Source organism: Mustelus asterias, chromosome 23, assembly GCF_964213995.1.
Source record: "Mustelus asterias chromosome 23, sMusAst1.hap1.1, whole genome shotgun sequence".
NCBI lineage: Eukaryota > Metazoa > Chordata > Chondrichthyes > Carcharhiniformes > Triakidae > Mustelus > Mustelus asterias.
The window spans coordinates 64,296,636-64,317,917 of NC_135823.1; the positions used below are offsets into that span (position 1 = coordinate 64,296,636).

A 21,282-nucleotide genomic window follows, 5' to 3' on the forward strand; every position below is an offset into this window, starting at 1 on the left:
AAAACTGTACATTATTTTGAATGATGTGCATCAAGAGTGCAATCACGGTGGCACAGTGGTTAGCACTGCTGCCTCACAGTGCCAGGGACGCGGGTTCAATTCCCGGCTTGGGTCACTGTCTGCGTGGAGTTTGCACATTCTCCCCATGTCTGCACGGGTTCCCTTCGGGTGCTCCGGTTTCCTTCCACATTCTGAAAGATGTGCTGGTTAGGCACATTGATCCGAACAGGCGCCGAACTGTGGCGACTAGGAGAATTTCACAGTCGTTTCATTGCAGTGTTAATGTAAGCCTTACTTGTAACTAATAAATAAACTGTGTGTGTAGAACATAGAGCATATAAAAAGTGTCTTGTTTGCTTCTGAAAATGTAACAGCAGATATAATGGTAAATACTGGATGGATTGTACTATTATTGACAAACCAAAGGAAGTTTTAAATGAATGCCATGAATTTAAATTAACTTATTAAAGGAAGCCGTTTCAATATTATGCTACAATATTTCTAAAATTGGGAAAGACATAATTTAATTAACTAATTCATTTATTTATTCATTCATTCATCCGTAGGACATGGACATCACTGGCTGGGCCAGCATTTATTGCCCATCCCTAGTTGCCCTTGGAGGGCAGTTGAGAGTCAACCACTTTGCTGTGGCTCTGGGGTCACATATAGGCCAGACCTGATAAGGACGACGGATTTCTTTCCCTAAAGGGCATTACTGAACCAGATGGGTTTTCCTGACAATCGACAATGGTTTCACGGTCATCAAAAGATTCTTAATTCTAGATTTTTTTAAATTGAATTTTTCATGCTTCAGATTTATTTGCTCCTTATTGTGACTCTATTTAAAACTGCATGAAAGGAATTATAATTTACACATTTTTGTTCATTGTATTATTTACAATCCTGACCACAACAAAATACAAGGGCAAAATCTGAATGTTTAAAGCTGTGTTAAAAATGGTTAGAACAAGAGCTATAATCCGCTTTGTGTATTTTGTTTTAGGTGTGTAGTTTGATCTGTAACTTTTGCTTATTTGATGGTACATCTGGCAGTGATTAACTGGGCGTGATGGTACCACCTCTGTGGTGGAATAAAATTAGATGCTTCAATCTAAGCCCTGTGCCAACATTCACACTATAGATAGTCACGCCTGTCAACAGTCCATGAGGATGGCCATAGGTGGAGCCAGAAATACAAGGACAGGATTCCTGTACTTTTATAGGGGTCGAGTTATCTTTTTTTATTTGTTCATGGGATATGGGCATCGCTGGCTGAGCCTGCATTTATTGCCCATCCTGAATTGAGAAGGCGACACATGAGATTGTTGAAGGAGCTTTGGTGAATTGTTGTAGTGCATCTTGTAGATGGCACACACTGTCGCTACCATGGATTGGTGGTGCAGGGAGTGAATGTTTAAAAACATAGAAACACAGAAGATAGGAGCAGGCGGCCATTTGGCCCTTCAAGCCTGCTCTGCCCTTCATCACAATCATGACTGATTGTCCAACTCAATAGTCTAATCCTGCTTTCTCCCCATAACCTTTGATCCCATTCACCCCAAGTGCTATATCCAGCTGCCTCTTGAATACATTCAATGTTTTGGCATCAACTACTTCCTATGGTAATGAATTCCACAGGCTCACCACTCTTTGGGTGAAGAAATGTCTCCTCATCTCCGTCCTAAATGGTCTAGCCCGAATCCTCAGACTGTGACCCCCTGGTTCTGGACTCTCCCCATCATCAGGAACATCCTCTCTGCATCTACCCTGTCTAGTTCTGTTAGAATTTTATATGTCTCTATGAGATCCCCCCTCATTCGTCTGAACTCCAACGAAAACAATCCTAACCTAGCCAATCTATCCTCATACATCAGTCCTGCCATCCCCGGAATCAGCCGTAAGATGGTGAATGGAGTATCAATCAAGCTTTGTCCTGGATGGTTTTGAGCTTCAGTATTGTTAGAGCTGATCCAGGCAAGTGGAGGGGATTCCACGTGCCAAAAGACACTGGTGTAATATCCTGTTGGGTAGGGCACACACACCTAAGCTCCCATTCATCAGCTAAGTTACACAGAGTCATCAAAGTAACACTTGGTCGAGACCAAAGATGAGTGATGGAATTATGTTTTAACAATGCTAAAAGTAGTTCCTAACTCAGGGAGAACCTTTCTCCCATTCTGACTTGTCAAACGCTCACTATTCATGGCCTCCCCATACCTCATGAACTTTGACACATTACCTGTTCCCAGATGTGTTTCCACCCACCATGGATTTTTGGATTTGGGAACTCCTTCGAGCACAACATTCCAGAGGCAGGTTATCAACAATCTTTTAAATAGATTTCTGCACCAATTCACTTAGTGACGCCTGGCAATCTCTTAATTGACATCTACATGACCCAAAGTTTACACAACAGCAATTAAACTCAGCAACCAGACTCCATGGCCTTTGAGGAACATACACCCATAATCTCACAGGAAAATAATACGTTGTACCAAGTGCTGGAAAATTGGATTAGAATAGCCGGTCTTCGATTGGTGCAGACACAATGCACCAAAGGGCCATTTTCAGTGTGGTTTCTGTCCTTAGAACACAGAACAGTACAGCACAGGAACAGGCCCTTCGGCCCACGATGTTGTGCCAAACATGACAGCAAACTAAACTAATCCCTTCTGCCGGCCCTTGCTCCATATCCCTCTATTCCTCGCATATTCATGTGCTTATCTAAAAGCCCCTTAAATGCCCCTATCGTATCTGCCTCCACCACCAGCCCTCACAACATGTTCCAGACACCTACCACGCTCTGTGTAAAAAACTTGCCCCTCACATCTCCCTTGAACTTTCCCTCTCTCACTTTAAATGCATGCCCCCTGGTATTAGACATTTCAACTCTGGGAAAAAGATTCTGACTGCTAACCCCATCTATGCCTCTCATAATTTTCTATATTTCCATCAGGTCTCCCCTTAGCCTCCATCGAACAGCACATTCTGACTTGCTGTAAAATTTTAGATCAGAATTGCCTTTACACTCAAATGGAACATTGTTGCAGATACAAAATTATCTTTTCTTAAACAAAGGAAGCCAATAACTGTGATAGGATCTAGTGCCCTGCAGGCAAGATCTAAAGCAGCAAGGATTTTTCTCTGATCACCCACAGTAACTTACAAAAAGCTAGCAATCCAGTTTTCTCTGCAACAATGACAGTGGGACATATATACACAGCTCAGATAGATCACACAGATATATCCTCAGCTATAGCTTACCTACGAGTAAAACTGACAAATTATTACTTGAACGGGTAACTGAGAGGGGTGGATACTCTCTCGGGCCGGCGCGGTGGCACAGTGGTTAGCACTGCTGCCTCACAGCGCCAGGGACCTGGTTCAATTCCGGCCTCGGGTCAATTAAATCTGCACGTTCTCCCTGTGTGTGGGTTTCCTCCGGGCGCTCCGGTTTCTTCCCAGTCCGAAAGACGTGTTGGTTAGGTGCATTAGCCATGCTAAATTCTCCCTCAGTGTACCTGAACAGGCGCTGGAGTGTGGTGACTAGGGGATTTTCACAGTAACTTCACTGCAGTGTTAATGTAAGCCTACTTGTGACACTAATAAACAAACTTTTAAAACTCAACGACTCCTTGGAGTCCTCGTAGATCAGTCACTGAAAGCAAGCGCGCAGCTGTGATCGAGATGAATGGCTGAGCAGGTTCGAAGGGCCGAATGGCCTACTCCTGCTTCTAGTTTCTATGATAGCTCCATTAGTTTATATAAGGTTAAGAGTTCTAAATCACTTTTAGGAGAATAGGAAAGGTTAAATTCCCTGTTTAAAGATCCAGAATGGAACAGTTTTAATCAAAGATCCCATATGACATTTTCGGAGTAAATTTTGTTAGACATCTGACCAAGTTGTAAAGACTTTAACTGTTGAATACTTATTGTCAGTCTTTGGCAGTGAAGAAATGAGCAATGACCCTAAAAAAACAGGATCTGATAGGTGTGAAAACTAGCAGCTTGTTCAAACCAGCTCCACCGCTGTCAGTGTAAGACTAAACATTCTTTTCTGGATGGTCACAATAAGAAACTAAATCAAATTAGAGTCAGTTATTCCCCCTTCCGGGGACCATATCCCTCTATTCCCATCCCTACTCATGTATTTGTCAAGACACCCCTTAAAAGTCGGTGTTGGTGGCCATCTTACCAGATGCACAGCAGAGACTCACCAGGGCTCTCATGACAGCACCTTCCAAATCCACCAAATAGAGGAATAGGGGAGTAAACGGATGGGAAGGCCATTATCTACAAGTTCCCCTGCAAGTCACACTCCATCAGGGATCGTGAGGCACCGGGGGGGGGGGGGGAGAGATGAGAGGGAGAGAGAGAGAGGAGGAGGAGGAGAGCAGGCACCAGGCTATAGTGGGATTTGGAAAGAATGATGGGAATTTAAAAAGTTAGGTATTGCTTAATTCTGATGGCAAGCACAGGGGTACTGGATGCACAGGACTTGCTGTGAGTTAGGATACAGGCAGTAGTGCCTTGGATGATCTCAAGTTTACAGAGGGCAGACTCGGAGAGGCCTGCTAGAAGTATGTTGGAATAGTGGAGGCTCGAGGCAACAAACGCAGGATGAGGGGGTTTCAGCAGCACCAGTTGAGCTGAGGCAGAGTCGGAGGTTGGGCAACATAACGAAGGTGAGAGTGACGTGATGACGGAGGTGGGAAACTCATCTTGGGATCAATTATGACTCGCGAGGTTGTGAACAGTCTGTGGGAGGAAACCGGAGCACCCGGAGGGAACCCACGCAGACATGAGGAGAATGTGCAGACTCTGCACAGACAGTGACCCAAGCTGGGAGTCGAACCCAGGTCCTTGGCGCTGTGAGGCAGCAGTGCTAACCACTGTGCCACCGTGCAGCCCTTATTTGAATACGTCATGCAATAGAGAATTGAGAATACAAATGAGAATACATTTGGGAATAAATGGCTGGGAGTTACTGATTCCAACAGTTCACAATCACTAAAGCGTGGTTATAACAGCAAACGTTTGGGTTCAACCAAGCCGATTTGTTCAATCAGATCATCAGCATTTACCTTCAGTACATGAATATTCACCAGAGGAACACGTTTCAAACAGAAGAATAATCACTTTATTATGTTTTGACATGCACTCTAAATTCTGAAGGGAATGGCACTCTGTACTTTGACTCCTGTGGATGCTGCCACAGGACAGTGTCGCACGAGAGCTCAAACAACAAGGTGGACTCGTGATACACCCTCCACAACGTAAAACTTACTATGTGCAAGGCCGTGGTGGAATGTCCCTGGGGCAGGTCCCGTGACTATTGCATCTGTCGATACAGTGGATTTTGGTGTGGAGTCTGAGCCTAACGTTAAAACCGTGGGAAAGGTAAAGTGCATAGGAACAATGCCTGGCATCATCCCGAGTGAGGCTTGGCTCAGGGTTGCTGAAGTTATTTTCTGGTTTGCTGTATTAAAGGAAGGTGACAGAAGACTCAAGGATGGAGAGCTGGCAAGTAGCGCTGCTCCTGTGGTAGCCTGGAGAGACTAAGACAGAAAATATCAACATAAACGCCAATCTTACATCAGTATTTAAAATCTTCATTTAATTAAAGCTTCAGTTCACTTTGATTGCATACTGTTATTTTGACAGCTTGAAAACAATTCAATATAAGCATACTTGATTTTGCACAATATTACCCGAAAGGAATTGCTGGTTAGCAGATCGACATTTTCAGAAACTCAATAAATAAATGCCATTTCCTTTTAGTGGTGAAAACATTTAGACGGTCGTCTTTCATACTGAGTTCTCAGGTAGCGCAGGCTCATATTAGAGCTGTATATCTATATAACGCCTTGTCAATTCCTGAACGTGCTTTGGTCCAAATATTGTTAAAAAAAAGATTTTAAATAAAAAGGTGCGGTGAGAGTGACTGGCCTTGACATCAAGGTTGCATTTGACCAAGTGTGGCATCAAGGAGCCCTAGAAAAACTCAAGTCAATGGGAATCAGAGGGAAAACTCTCCACTGGTCAATTCTACTCAACACAAAGGAAGATGGTTCTGGTTGTTGGAGGTCAATCAACTCAGTCCCAGGGAAATCATGGCAGGAGTTCCTCAAAGCAGTGTCCTAGGCCCAATCATTTTCAGCTTCTTCATCAATGACTTTCCTTCCATCATCAAGTCAAAAGACATCCTTGGGGGGGGGAGGGGGTTACCACTGACAAGAAACTGAACTGGAATAGCCATACAAATATTGTGGCTACAAAATTAGGTCAAGAGGTTAGGAATCTTGCGGTGAGTAACTCATCTCCTGACTCCCCAAAGCCTGTCTACAATCTATTAGGCACAAGTCAGGAGTGTGATGGAATACTCTCTCCTTGTCTGGATGGGTGCAGCTCCAACAACATGGAGAAGCTCGACACCATCCACAAAGCAACCGGTTTGATTGGCAACCCATCCACAAACATTCACTCCCTCCAGCACTGACACACAGTAGAAGCAGTATGTACTATCTATAGGGTGCACTGCAGAAACTCACCAAGGCTCTTAGACCGCACCTTCCAAACCCACAACCACTACCATTCAGAAGGACAAGAGCAGCAGATACACAGGAACACCATCACCTGGAAGCTCCTCTCCAAGTCTCTCATCATCCTGACTTGGAAATATATCGCCATTCCTTCACTGTCACCAGGTCAAAATGCTGGCCTAGCTCGCAAAGTCCACATTCCTTGAATGAATATAAGTGGGAATGTTTGCTGATGATTGCACAATGTCTAGCATTATTCATGACTCCTCAGATATTTGTCCACATACAGCAAGACACTGACAATATTCAGGCTTAGGTTGACAAGTGGCAAGAAACATTTGTGCCACACAAGTGCCAGACAATGACCACCTCCAACAAGAGAGGGAATCTAACTATCTCGCCATGATATTCAAAAGCATTACCATCACTGAATCTCCCATGAACAACATTCGGGGGTTACCACTGACTAAAAACTGAACCAGCCATATAAATACTGTGGCTGGGAGAGCAGGCCAGAGGCTGGGAATTCTGCAGTGACTAGTTCATCTCCTCATTCCCTAAAGCCTGTCCACCATCTGAAAGGCACAAGTCAGGAGTGTGATGGAATACTCTCCACTTGCCTGGATGGGTGCAGCTCCAACAACACAAGAAACTCAACAACATCCAGGACAAAGCAGTCCACTTCAATTTGCACCCATTTACCAACTTAAACATTCACGCTCTCCACCACTGACGTGAAGTGGCAGCAGTGTGAACCATCTACAAGATGCACAGCAACAAATTTAACAAGCCTCCTTTGACAACACCTTCCAAACCCACAACCTCAAACCACAAGGGCAGCAGATGCATGGGAATACCCCGATCTCCAAGGTTCTCTTGGAACTATATAGTTGTTCCTTCACTGTCCCAGGGTCAAAATCCTCAACTCCCTTAACAGCATAAATGAACCAGTGGGGTGCGTACTGCAATCAGTGATAGTTTTGTGACATCATGACTAAGACTACCTTCCAAATTCATATTTTCTTTCTTTTTATCCAATTAAATTTCAATTCCACCAGAGGCCATGTGCCCAGGGAATTAGCCTGGACCCCTAGATTACTAGTCCAGTAACACTCCCACTACGTCACCATGTCCCAGTAGAGTTTCATTACTAAAACAAAATTGAATGAAACTTGGGAGGGTCGTCTCTTGTAACAGTAACCTTGATGTTTTTGCATTTGTCTCAATCCAAAACCTGGCTAGAAGACAGATTACAATGGGAAATATATGAGAAAGGAGAGAAAATTATTGCCTTACAAAGGACCAGAATCTTAAAATTAAATTGAAGCACTACGACCAAAGCTAGGCCACACAGTAGTTTTTTTTTCACTTTGCATGGAGTCAAGTATCATGTCAGATGTATCACATCAGAAGAATGCATCAGCGTATACATATATCACAAGCTAAGCAAAGCGATTCAGAATGGTAATCCCAATTCAGCTTTATAATGCTTACACGACTGGCAATCGTAGAATCCTACAGTGCAGGAGGTGGCCATTTGGCCCATCGAGTCTGCACCGAACACAATCCCACCCAGGCCTATCCCCATAACCCCATGCATTTACCCTAGCTAGGCCCCCTGACACTAAGGGGGCAATTTGGAATGGCCAATCGACCTAACCTGCATATCTCTGGACTGTGGGAGGAAAACGGAGTACCCGGAGGAAACCCACGCAGACACGGGGAGAAAGTGCAAACTCCACACGGACAGTGACCCAAGCCAGGATTCGAACCTGGGTCCCTGGCGCTGTGAGTCAGCAGTGCTAACTGCTATGTCACCGTGCCACCAAATATCATAGCAATAAATTAGCAGATACAGGCGCAAAACTTCTGCAGGTCCACAGGCCAATCTTATCCAACTGCTGAATATGGTCATATAGAAAGAAGGTATAACTATACAGGATAATTGCTTGATTCTTACAGGCTAGAGAGAGGAGGGAAGTTAAGGAAGAAAATCAGTGAGATAGGACATTTATGAGAAAACGAGACAACAAATTATTGACCATTCCCCGGTTTCTGAAAATAAAGAAAACGTTTCAGAAAAGTAAAATCTTAATGCAGGTATATACGATCAAATGCACAAAATAACCAAATATGAACAAGAGCCACAAATACTAATTTGAATAAGTGACAACAACTGGTCTAACCTAAAAACTGGAAAAGCAGCAAACAACATTCAAATAGCAAGAGATATTAAAATTCAAACGGCATATTAAGCATTGCTTTTTAATCCCTCCTCTCCAACAATGATGAAACCTAAAGAAAGAAAATGCTGGAAAATCTCAGCAGGTCTGGCAGCATCTTTGTCAAAGGGTCACCTGGATTTGAAACGTCAGCTCTTTTCTCTCCATACAAATGCTGCCAGACCTGCTGAGATTTTCCAGCATTTTTTTCTTCAGGTTTCAGATTCCAGCATCCGCAGTAATTTGATTTTATCCAGTGATGAAACCAATGTATATTTTTAAAATAAATCCAGACGTTTCTGTTTACACTCACCAGCATTGCTCCTGTGGCTGTGGAACTATTAACAGCTGAAGATTTAAGAGAAGAAGTTAGGAGTTTAGCTACACCCTGTGTCCCACTACTTGAGTCTCCATTACTACCACCTGGAGGGGCCACTAGAGTAAGTTTCTGAGAAATCGAAGGCTTCTTTACACTGATATTAGGCGACTGCCGATTTAATGCTTGCCCTGGAGATGGAGACTGTCTATTTAAATGAGTGCTACTGGACACAGAGGTTTGAATACTTGCTATGTTCTGAATAGGGTTACTGGAAGGGGTAGAATGTTTCGTTGCTGTGACAACAGTCATCGGAGACTTGAAGGTCTGATTTGCGGAGCTCTGAGAGTTGGTATGCTTTGCCGTACAACTGACAGAAGCTACTGAAGTGCCAAGTGTTCTCTGAGGACTGGGAGCAGTCTGTATACTACTTGCTAGAGATGAGGAGACAGAATGAAAACTCTGAGTCCTTGCTGAGGTTTTTAGGTGCTGGATTAATGGCCGCTGTTGCAACTGACCAGTAGCTTTAGTCTGAGAACTGCTTTGCAGTTTGCTTATGCTAAAGGATGGTGACGACATGAAGTTTTTCTGATGTGAGCTGGTCTGGTGGTACTGTTTCGCAGCCTGCGTCGACACCTGGTTTTGAACTTGGGTCTGCGGTGTACGTTGCACACCAAGATGCTTCGGCTTGTTTTGGAGAGTCTCCGTGAAACCTTTGCTGTTCGCTGAAGAATGGTTTTTAAAAGCAGTGATAAGACTAGTGGTACTTTCTGAAGTCCTTTCCTGAGACAACTGTCCCAAAGCTAACGCCTGTTCAGCTAAAAGATTGAGGGGTGAATGTGACTGAGTAGCGGGTGAGGGAGCAGAAGGGGGAGCCGGAACCTTTTGTACATGTTTCTTCTCTTCCGAAGACATGGCCACTGTTACTTTGTCACTCAGTGAATTTGATACTAAAGAACTGAAGTTCTTGGTGCCTCCTGCAGCATCATTGAGAGCAGCTAACGCGACAGACACGTCTTCCAGAGACGGCTGGTTGTTGGGTAGATCCTCATCAAGGGAATCGTCTAAACTGAATGACTGAGGGGTTGTCGTATTACTGGAACTCTGAGCAGCACTGGAAGAAACGGACACATTAATTGGAGTGACAGGTGGCGTGCACGATCCTTGCACAATGGAACCAGCGTTACTGCAATGAATTGGGGTACTCGTTTGCTGCAGTTTTCGTTCAGTCTTGAGGAACTGATCCTATAAAAGAAAAAAAATGTATTCATGTTAAACCCCCTTAAATTCATATTGCATTACATTCCTCATTCAGTAATGTCCTTTGTCAAACTATTTTTCTTTTGTCACGGATCTGCCTAGCGACAACAGTAGTCAGCATTCAAATGGGATGATGAGATGCGACCTTTCCCAGTAACGAGATTAGCAGACAGGATCAGGTATAAATAGCTATCACTGCGAAACAGCTTACCTAGATGACTCAGAGATCCAGGAAGTTGTGCTGATGCTAATTTCGCGAGTCACGCAATGTAAGAGATGCAGACGGCCCAAATACAAAAAGGGGGAAAATCACAGAGGAACCAGGGTACAATTGCTGGCACCTGGAGAAGCAGGCAGGCTAATTTAACATCTAGTAGCCAAGAAGACATTACAGCATCCAAGGGCTGGTGAAGCCAGTTTTGTAGCTCAGAGTCTGAGGTCATTGAGCCAAAATAGTGCAGGAACATTCACAATGGCAGTTTAAATATCTTTGCTGCACTAGGAAAATATATTCCCCAGACTCAATTATCTACCTTGCATTGAGTGGTAACGAGCAGCTGGATTTGATTTATAGATTTATTTAATTTGGATGTTGTTTGGAACGGGAAAGTCTTGAGTTCAGGGATCTCATATATAAAATATATATGTATATTGCAGCAAGGGATAATTGCTACATAAATGGTGCGTTTGGTAGTCCATATATTTAATTGTCTTCGAGTGTTATAGTTCTAGTCACGTGTATGTCTTTTCTTTAGTAACTGTTACACAATGATCTGGCCTGTTATTCTCACTGGGGGTTTCACGTGACTCCTCACATGATTCAAAACACAAAAACATACACCACCATGAACTGGTGTTTGAGACACCTTCACATAGAACATAGAAAAGCTACAGCACAAACAGGCCCTTCGGCCCACAAGTTGCGCCGAACATGTCCCTACCTACTAGGCTTACCTATAACCCTCTATCTTACTAACTTCCATGAACTTATCCAAAAGTCTCTTAAAAGACCCTATCGAATCCACCTCCACCACCACTACCGGCAGCCGATTCCATGCACCCACCACCCTCGGAGTGAAAAACTTACCCCCAACATCTCCTCTGTACCTACTCCCCAGCACCCTAAACCTATGACCTCTTGTGGCAACCATTTCAGCCCTGGGTAAAAGCCTCTGAGAATCCACTCTATCAATACCTCTCAACATCTTATACACCTCTATCAGGTCACTTCTCATCCTTCGCCTCTCCAAGGAGAAAAGACCTAGCTCTCTCAACCTATCCTCATAAGGCATGCCACCTAATCCAGGCAACATCCTTGTAAATCTCCTCTGCACCCTTTCTATGGCTTCCACATCCTTTCTGTAATGAGGCGACCAGAACTGGGCACAGTACTCCAGGTGGGATAACATCTGCGCGGTCTGTGACACTACTCCTTTTAATTTTATTTCTATCTAAAACAGAGTTGATTATTTAAACTTGTATATAAGAAATGGTACTTTATTTGTTCTTCGATTAGACATTTCATTACAATTTAGCTTACGACTTTTGTGATAGATTAGTAACTAATATTTTGTATCTCTGCATGTGAATCCCAGAGCCTAGGTAGAGCATCACCTGGTGATTTTTAACAGGCTTTTTGGATGTGCAGCAGTAATAAGCTTTTTGTTTGAAAATGCCTTTTGCACTGCACACTAAAGTAGCTCACAAAGCTAATGTATAAACTCCTATGTAAAAGATGACTAAGTGGACGCACCAAAAGGCCAATTTCACCATCAATGTATAATCGGAAAGGCCATATTTAGCAAGAAGAGACAGCTGCTGAACGGAAAGCTGAATAAATAACTCAAAAAGTGACTTGTGAAGAGCTTGGGTGTTGTGTTGCATGAATGTGAGACTTGGCCCTCATGGAAAGAGCAAATAAACTTGCTAAATAGTTCTGAAATGCCCTTTTGAAGGAGAAAGGAAAGAATCAGCTGGACCATAAAAAGAAACAAATGATGAAATGAGTGATTGAACAAAGAAATTTGTTGAACGCAATCAGGAAAAGGCAGAGAAACTGGGTTTCTCTGAGCAACTGGGACACATTCCAACAGGAAGCAGACTTCTTTCCCTTTATTCTTTTGTGGGATGCGGGTGTCGCTGGCAAGGCTAATATTTGTCTACCCCATCCCTAATTGCTCCTTGTTAACGCAAGTCTACTTGTGACAATAATAAATAAAAAACTGAACTGAGAGGCTTGCCGTTTCAGAGGGCAGTTAAGAGTCAACCACATTGCAGTGGGTCTGGAGCCACGTGTGGGCCATACTGGGTAAGGATGGCAGATCTCATTCCCTAACGGACATTAGTGAACCAGATGCGTTTTTACAACAATCGATGGTCACCATTATGGAGGCTAGCTTTATATTCCTGGTTTATTGATTGAACTCAAATTCCTCCAGCTGCCACGGTGCGATCTGAACCCATGTTAGCCTGGACCGCTGTACTACTAGCCCAGTGACATTACGACTACATCACTGTCTCCCTAAAAACTTGTAAAAAAGACATTGTGGAGGGAAAATTTCAGGGAAAACGAGTAACAAGGTGGAAGAGAATGTTGGATGGCTTGAAAATTGGAGGAAGTTATTGTCAAATGTAAAGAATGGCACAGGAGAGAGAGACATGGAAAGACTGAGCCAAGATCCTGCCTTCAGATGGAGTACACATGATGATGATAAATGCTTACTGGAATGAAAGAACCCCACGGCTACATTTATTTAAGAGTTCAGAAGTACTTCCTAAATAATCAATGCTCAAACTGGTCGCCTCATTACAGGAAGGATGTGGAAAAGATTGAAAGGGTGCAAAGGAGATTTACAAGGATGTTGCCTGGATTGAGTGGCATGCCTTATGAGGATAGGCTGAGGGAGCTCGGTCTTTTCTCCTTGGAGAGACGTAGGAGGAGAGGAGACCTAATAGAGCTATATAAGATGTTGAGAGGCATAGATCGGGTGGACTCTCAGATACTTTTTCCCAGGGTGGAAATGGCTGCTACGAGAGGACACAGGTTTAAGGTGCTGGGGGGTAGGTACAGGGGAAATGTTAGGGGGAAGTTTTTCACACAGAGGGTGGTGGGCGAGTGGAATTGGCTGCCGTCAGTGGTGGTGGAGGCAAACTCAATAGGGTCTTTTAAGAGACTCCTGGATGAGTACATGGGACTTAATAGGGTGGAGGGTTATAGGTAGGCCTAAAAAGGTAGGGATATGTTCGGCACAACTTGTGGGGCCGAAGGGCCTGTTTTGTGTTGTAGTTTTTCTATGTTTCTAAACTGGATTCCAGTGCTGAGGGATACATTTCCAAATACAGAGCCAAGATAAATTTCTCCCAACTCGGATACAACATGGAACAGGTGCAGAGTTAAATGGCATAATTACTTGGTTTATACATAAGAAGTTCAATTCTTTTAATCTGTCCTATCTTGGGAACTATCATTACAAAAAAAAAGACTCTCAGACATTTGGGATACAAGAGTCAAATGCCGGAGGATTAATATTCCAGCAAAATGTTTTTCAAATTTGGATCTCGTCCCCAATACACCAGTTGCACTTACCTTCGTTTTAGTCTTTGGGGCAGCAATGACTTTCTTCTTTGTTCTAAATTAAAATGCAGTCAATGTTAGTTTGCAGTTAGTCACCTGTATCTTCCAACAATGCAATGTCAAATACAATGATCAATCTCATCTGGCATTGTTCAAAGTTAAAAATCAATTTGAATAAAGTTGTGCGCTGTCTATAATCTGGTTGAATGGATAGAGTGGCAGGGAGTAGGCCTGCTTTCAATACTTCCGTGAGGGAGGGAGAAAAACTGGAACACTGAGAATATAAGTAACAGGCGGAATAGACAACACTCAATGATGGAACATCCACAACCCACTGGGATAGAGATTTACAATCCTCTCAGGGAAGAAATTTCTCCTCATCTCAAAAGCAAGTGAATGACCCCTTATCCTGAGGTTGTGCCTTCACGTTCTAGATTCCCCAAGGAAAAACAACCTCTGCATTACCTATCAAGCCCCAATCTTGTATTCTTCAATGAGATCACCTCTCATTCTTCTAAACTCTGGAGAATAGAGGCCCAATTTACTCAGCCTCTCAGCGGGCGGCACGGTGGCTAGCACTGCTGCTTCACAGTGCCAGGTTCGATTGGGTCACTGTCTTTGTGGAGTTTGCACATTCTCCTACGTCTGCATGGGTTTCTTCCGGGCGCTCCAGTTTCCTCCCACATTCCAAAGATGTGCAGGTTTGGTGGATTTACCATGCTAAATCGCCCCTTAGTGTCAGGAGGACTAGCTAGGGGAAATGCATGGGGTTGTGGTGATAGGCCCTGGATGGGATTGTGGTCGGTGTAGACTCGACGGTCCAAATGGCCTCCTTCTGCACTGTAGGATTCTATGACCCTCATTACAGGACAACCCTCTTATCCCGGGAACCGTTCTAGTGAACCTGTGCTGTACTACCTCCAAGGAGGTGAAGGTAAGAGCCCAGGATGGAGAAAGTACAGCAGGTTCGAGGCCAGGCAGAGTGGGTAAAATGCCCAGGATGGAGGTGTCACAAAAGGAGGGTGGGAGAGGGGAAACAGAGGGAAGGAAATAGTAGAACAGCAACTTAAAATGGTCCGAATTCTTTTCCCCAAATGACTTATGGCATCACATTGCCCATTCTGAGTAATATATGGTTCCAATTAGTAACAATATCAGATGGGCGAACAAAGCCATTTTCTGCAATAATGTGGCATTGCAATATTACACTCAAAATGGCAATTACTGCCTCGGTGGTGATCCAGTGAAGTGGGCTTCAATGGAATGAAAATAAGGCAGTTCTATAAAGAGCTAGTAAGTCACTCCATCAGTTCACTGGCCAGACAGTTCACAGGAAAATCTCTCTCAGATGGTCTTCAGAAAAGACTTTGTGTCTTAGAGTGCAAATACGTTAAACTTTAATTCAGTAATGTTAGACATCACGTTAACACTACATGAATGAGATTCTCTCAGTTGGATTAGCTGACACATCACTAAAGCTGCTTGTATTGAAAAAAAGGACAGTAAATGCACAGGGGCACTGAAGATGCAAATACTCACGGTATTGAGGTGACATGAGCATGTACCCTCCTGCTTTCTTTGAATAACGTTCTGTTGAGGAAAAACAAATCCAAATATATTGTGCCTTTTTTCCTTACTTTTTATACCACGTGGATCACGTAACAACCCTTTAAACAACTTAGACACAATCCATGCCATGTTGCAATCACCGTTAGAAGTTGTTTCAAGATATTTCTAAGCTAAGCGCCCACACTGAAGATATTGGGAGATTCAGCTGATGATAAACTTGCAGAATCATTGATCTTAAGGATTTTATTCTGTAGCCTGGGCTTCTACCTGCAATCCTGGACAGGTGCTTATGTTGTTATAAAAAAATGATTCAATGAAATTATTTTTTAGCACTGCTGCCTCACAGCGATTCCAGCCTCAGGTCACTGTCTGTGTGGAGTCTTCGCATTCTCCCCGTGTCTGCGTGGGTTTCCTCCGGGTGCTCCGGTTTCCTCCCACAGTCCAAAGATGTGCAGGTTAGGTGGATTGGCCATGCTAAAATGCCCCTTAATGTCAGGAGGGTAAATGCATGGGGTTATGGGGATAGGGCCTGGGTGGGATTGTGGTCGGTACAGACTCAATGGGCCGAACGGCCTCATTCTGCACTGAAGAGATTCTATGAAGCTGCTTGTTTTACAGTTGTTCCTGAAACGAAAAGGTGCAGCCTGACTGGTTGAGTGTTTGCAGAATTTTCTGTTCTTATGCAGAAAGAGTCTCAAGTAAGTCTTAATCTTAAGTAAGATTTATTTAAAGTCTCAAATCTCTTCTGCTTTGTGGTAAGAACACAAAAAATCAGGAAGGCATATTTAATACCGTTTACACTTTTAATTTTCTATTTAATTCTGTGCATGCTGTTGGTACAGAATAACAAGCAGAGAATACAGCTTGGTACTCTTGAGAAAAACGCACTGCAGTGAACAGCAGCTAAAAAGGTTAGGAACTAGACTGACATTCAGCTTTAGTAGATATAATTTTAAGGGGGCAGCATTGTAGGTGCGTTAGTATCACTGTACATGCAGCCATTTAAATCCTGGTGCCCTTTCCATTGCAGAGTCAAAATTGCGAAACAAGACACTGGAACAAAGGCCTACAATTCTCTGAAGGTGTTAATCCAGGGATGGGAGTAATTTTGTCCACCTAAAGGCAGAGCATGCCTAGCCAAGTCACGCAGCAACAGTGGTCAAAAGTGGTGGCGAAAATGAATTCTCAAAGCTTTGAACCCACGATTTCCATGATCACGCACACCTGCCCGGTAGCACAGTGGTTAGCACTGCTGCCTCACAGCGCCAGGGACCCGGGTTCAATTCCTGGCTTGGGTTACTGTCTGTGTGGAGTTTGCACGTTCTCCCCATGTCTGCACGGGTTTCCTCCGGGCGCTCCGGTTTCCTCCCACAGTCCAAAAGACGTGCTGGTTAGGTGCATTGACCCGAACAGGCGCCAGAGTGTGGCAACTAGGGGAATTTCACAGTAACTTCATTGCAATGTTAATGTAAGCCTTACTTGTGACTAATAAATAAAAAAAACGAAATAAACTCTTTGCCATTGTCACTCTCTTCCCTTTCCAAGTCTAGTCTGAGTATAGGACTCTACAGAGAATGAAAAGGACAACCTTCAAGAACACACACAGGTATTCCAGCTTACTTTTGTAGGCACCAGCTGATAGAGAAGCTGGTGCCTTATTAATGCTCATTCTCACTCGGAGAATGGACTGTTCATTTAACAACTCTGAACTTGGTAATACTCCATCTTAGTTGATTGTTTACAAACATTTGAATGATTTTATATAATGATTCAAGGTTGGCTCATTTATCTGCAAGTGTGCAGAACACCTGAACAGCACAGGTGGCACACTGCACGGGACTATGTTATCAAGCTCGAGAACGACTTCAGAGGATCAATAATAAAGAACGTAAACAAAAAATTACACCTTTGCCACATACCTTGCTTGCATCCATCCTTTAGGCCAGAGTGGTTTGACCTCTGATTCAAGGAAAGCCTTTAGGTAGTCCTCCGCAGCTTGAGACTTGTTTCTCTCCTGCTCGTAGCAAGCCATTTTTGTCCTCACCACACTACACAGCAAGTCTCTGTACCACAACATAATAAAGAAGAGTAAAGAAATCATAGAAACCCTACAGTACAGAAAGAGGCCATTCGACCCATCGAGTCTGCACCGACCACAATCCCACCCAGGCCCTACCCCCATATCCCTACATATTTTACCCGCTAATCCCTCTAACCTACGCATCCCAGGACACTAAGGGGCAATTTTACCATGACCAATCAACCTAACCCGCACATCTTTGGACTGTGGGAGGAAACCAGAGCACCCGGAGGAAACCCACGCAGACACGAGGAGAATGTACAAACTCCACACAGACAGTGACCCAAGCCGGGAATCGAACCCAAGTCCCTGGAGCTGTGAAGCAGCAGTGCTAACCACTGTGCTACCGTGCCGCCGGGACAAAATGCCGATATCCCAAGGACATAGCGTACCATGAGAACATCAACCACATTGCATTTTCTCTCATGGTCCAAACATAACTTCAATACAAGATCCCTGACCCATGGACAGAATTGTTCCTAACTGCTTGATACGCAATACTTGCATACTAAATATAGCTGATTTATTGCTAAATTTCATCTAAAGGCATATTAACATGTTTCAAAAATGCAACTAGGATACGTTAACTCTCTCATAGAATCCCTACAGTGCAGGAGGCAGCAATTCAACCCATCAAGTCTGCACTGACCACAATCCCACCCAGGCCCTATCCCCATAACCCCATGCATTTACCCTAGCCAGTCCCTGTGAAACTAAGGGGCAATTTAGCATGGCCAATCCACCTAACCGGCACATCTTTGGAGTGTGGGAGGAAACCGGAGCACCCGGAGGAAATGCACACAGACGTGGGGAGAACGTGCAAACTCCACAAAGTCGGTGACCCCGGGTCCATGGTGCTGTGAGGCAGCAGTGCTAATCACTGTGCCGCCCGTAAATCATCTTGATTGCGCAAAACCTTGTTGTTTTCCAAATTTGAAGAGGATTCCCTTAGAATGAGTGGTGGCCAAAAGCTCAGCTCCAATTTACAAGATGAAGGTGATTAATTCCATACCTCCAAATTGTGCATGCGTATAACGCCATTATTCTGTTTGCTGAATACACTCATAGAACATGAGGAAAGCATAACACAGCCTACACTTTCCCAGAATGTGACACTTTCTTTGGTTGCATCATTTCCAAGATCTGCTCTGGTTTCATGTTCAAGTCCTGATCCAAGTGTCCCTCTCTGGCTGCAAAGGGTATCGCAAAATGAGTTCATAGAATCCTACAGTGCAGAAGGAGGCCATTCAGTCCATCAAGTCTGCGCCAACCACAATCCCACCCAGCCCCTACCCCCACAACCCCATATATTTACCCTAGCTAGTCCTTCTGACATTAAGGGGCAATTTAGCATGGCCGTTCCACCTAACCCGCACACCTTTGGACTTCATTCAGCTTTAAGCATATTTACAAATTGTGAATTCGACACACAAAATGGCCAATAAATCAGCACCGTTTAACAATCACACATATATAACCCAACAATTGGAAATTTTGAAGTGTTACTATTTTAAGACCATGTGGTTCAGGCACACAGACCAAGCGTTCATCTTCACCGCAAGCACGAATAACCTGGTGGAGCTCAGAGTAATAGAATAAAATTGACCGAGCCATGGTGGACCATTAATTGTTCCACCAGATTACCACCCGCATGGCGAAAATAAACATTTACATCAATGTTTCTACTGATTATTTAAGTGCAATGAATCCGTGATCTAGTGTACACAAATTGAAAGTGCTTAATACACACAGTAAATATAAAGCTCGACTAAATGTCCCCATTTCGAAAAGCTCAATGCATATCTTTGTTTAAAAGAGCATTCCTTGGTTTCTTTTGTATTTTTTTCTCCTTCAAATCTAAACTTGCTGATCTCACAAAAGCACCTCCCACTATTGTTCCACTCTGTCCTGCCATTATGACCAATGTCAAGTTTATCGCCACTTGGGCCATCAAATCCAGAGCTGCAATGGCATCTTGAATCATAGAATAGAATCATAGAATCCCTACAGTACAGGAGGTCATTCAGCCCATCAAGTCTGTACCAATCACAATCCCATCCAGGCCCTAATCTCACAATCCTCATTTACCCTGCTAATCCCCCGACATTAGGGACAATTTCACATGGCCAATCAACCTAACCCACACATGTTTGGACTGTGGGAGGAAACTGGAGCACCCGGGGAGAATGTTCAAACTCCACACAGACAGTGGCCCGAATCCGGAATCGAACCTGGGGCCCTGGCACTGAGGCAGCAGTGCTAACCACTGTGCCATCCCTCTTCAAAGTTCAATCTCGAGAAATCTATCCCAAATTTGTTTCCGATTTGTCTCTTATCTGTTACTCCCAGTGCACCTTTCCTGCTCCTTAAGAATACAAACAAAATTCTGAGTAAGGTGATCCCACTTTCCTTTCCAACAACTGCCCAATTGGCCTTGCATTCTCTCCTTCTGATCTTAAATTTCTAACATTGCAGAAAGTTCTGAACTCCTTCACCAACTCCAATATGGTATTCACCTCGCTTCTCCCATTTCTTACAGCTCCGAAATTTGACTCTTGCACACAGTGAATTAGTTTCCATTGTCTTGGAAACCATCACAATTTCTTGCAGTATAACACTCAACAAAAATTCTCCCACTAAAGCTCGACTCATAGCATTGAGAATCCTCCTAAATTGCTCCATCTGCATTGTAGTCGAGCACACATCAGCAAACCTATTTCCATTAGAACGGAGATCCTTCATAGTTCTCCTCTTCCATTCTGATTAACTATTTTACTAACCACTAACCTCATTCACTCTTCCCTTGATGACATAAGTAATACAACATTGCAAACCGTCGACCAAGTTGAATGACCTGACATGCAGTCCTGTCATCCAATATGCCCATAATCAGTTAGCAGGTACAGCAAAGACGTAATCCGCAATGAATTGGATGATAATAACTGGATAAATTAAAAGGCATACTTGTTGATACAAATGGCCTGTTACAACAATCAACATATCAAACCTGATCTCATCATTCCAATGAAATTTTTTACGAGGTCCCACAATTCTTCTTCCTAGCTTGTCTTCATCATCATCATCGTCAGAGAACATTCTCTCCTTCTGGTCCTTATCTTCCCCCATCATTCTGCAGATCAGAAATTTGAAATAAATTGAAAATTCACCAACTGATCAGTCTGAATCAGCAATCGATCAGGGTTCATAAAACTCAAAATGCTAATCGGTGCCTCGATGCTTCTTATAAACATACAAATGAATTACTGGGTTGATCAGTAACTCTATCATTTTTTCTAATTATCTGAAAAAAGGTTTATTATCCACATTGAACAGAACTATTTATGTCACAGAAATATGTTGGAGGAGCAGATTAGAAATAAAGCTTTTTTGTTTGCAGGATTATCGGAAGAGTGACAAAATGCAAACATTGAAATGCCTAATGTATGTCAAAACAAGTACCTTTTACTTTCAATTTAGTTCTTTAGTAAAAGAACAAAATTTGTGTCCATAATTTGTACATAGTTGGTAAGTCAGTTTCTAGGTCAATGCATTTTCAACCATCTTTCTTTGTACTTCTCTATTAAAAAGTGTTTAGACAGTTACATGAGTATAGAGGGATATGGGTCAGATGCAGGCAATTGGGACTAGCTTAGCGGTTAAAAAAAAAAAGGGCGGCATGGACCAGTTGGGCCGAAGGGCCTGTTTCCATGCTGTAA

General features: G+C 43.4%; 1 protein-coding gene across 7 annotated transcripts in view; it reads right to left on the reverse strand.

The window, feature by feature from the left end:
- LOC144510838 (ubinuclein-1-like) overlaps positions 1 to 21,282 on the reverse strand; it is an 81,127-nt gene that overhangs the window by 9,962 nt on the left and 49,883 nt on the right. For 4 of the 7 annotated variants that reach the window (XM_078240793.1, XM_078240791.1, XM_078240798.1 and 1 more), the window contains 6 exons: positions 20,574 to 20,696; positions 17,406 to 17,549; positions 15,457 to 15,507; positions 13,930 to 13,972; positions 9,081 to 10,328; positions 5,291 to 5,561 (listed from right to left, as the gene is read on the reverse strand). In XM_078240793.1, coding sequence (XP_078096919.1) covers positions 5,291 to 5,561; positions 9,081 to 10,328; positions 13,930 to 13,972; positions 15,457 to 15,507; positions 17,406 to 17,549; positions 20,574 to 20,696 — 1,880 coding nt within the window. The remainder of the gene's footprint in view (positions 1 to 5,290; positions 5,562 to 9,080; positions 10,329 to 13,929; positions 13,973 to 15,456; positions 15,508 to 17,405; positions 17,550 to 20,573; positions 20,697 to 21,282) is intronic. The other 3 variants (XM_078240792.1, XM_078240795.1, XM_078240796.1) reach the window with 3 other exon arrangements.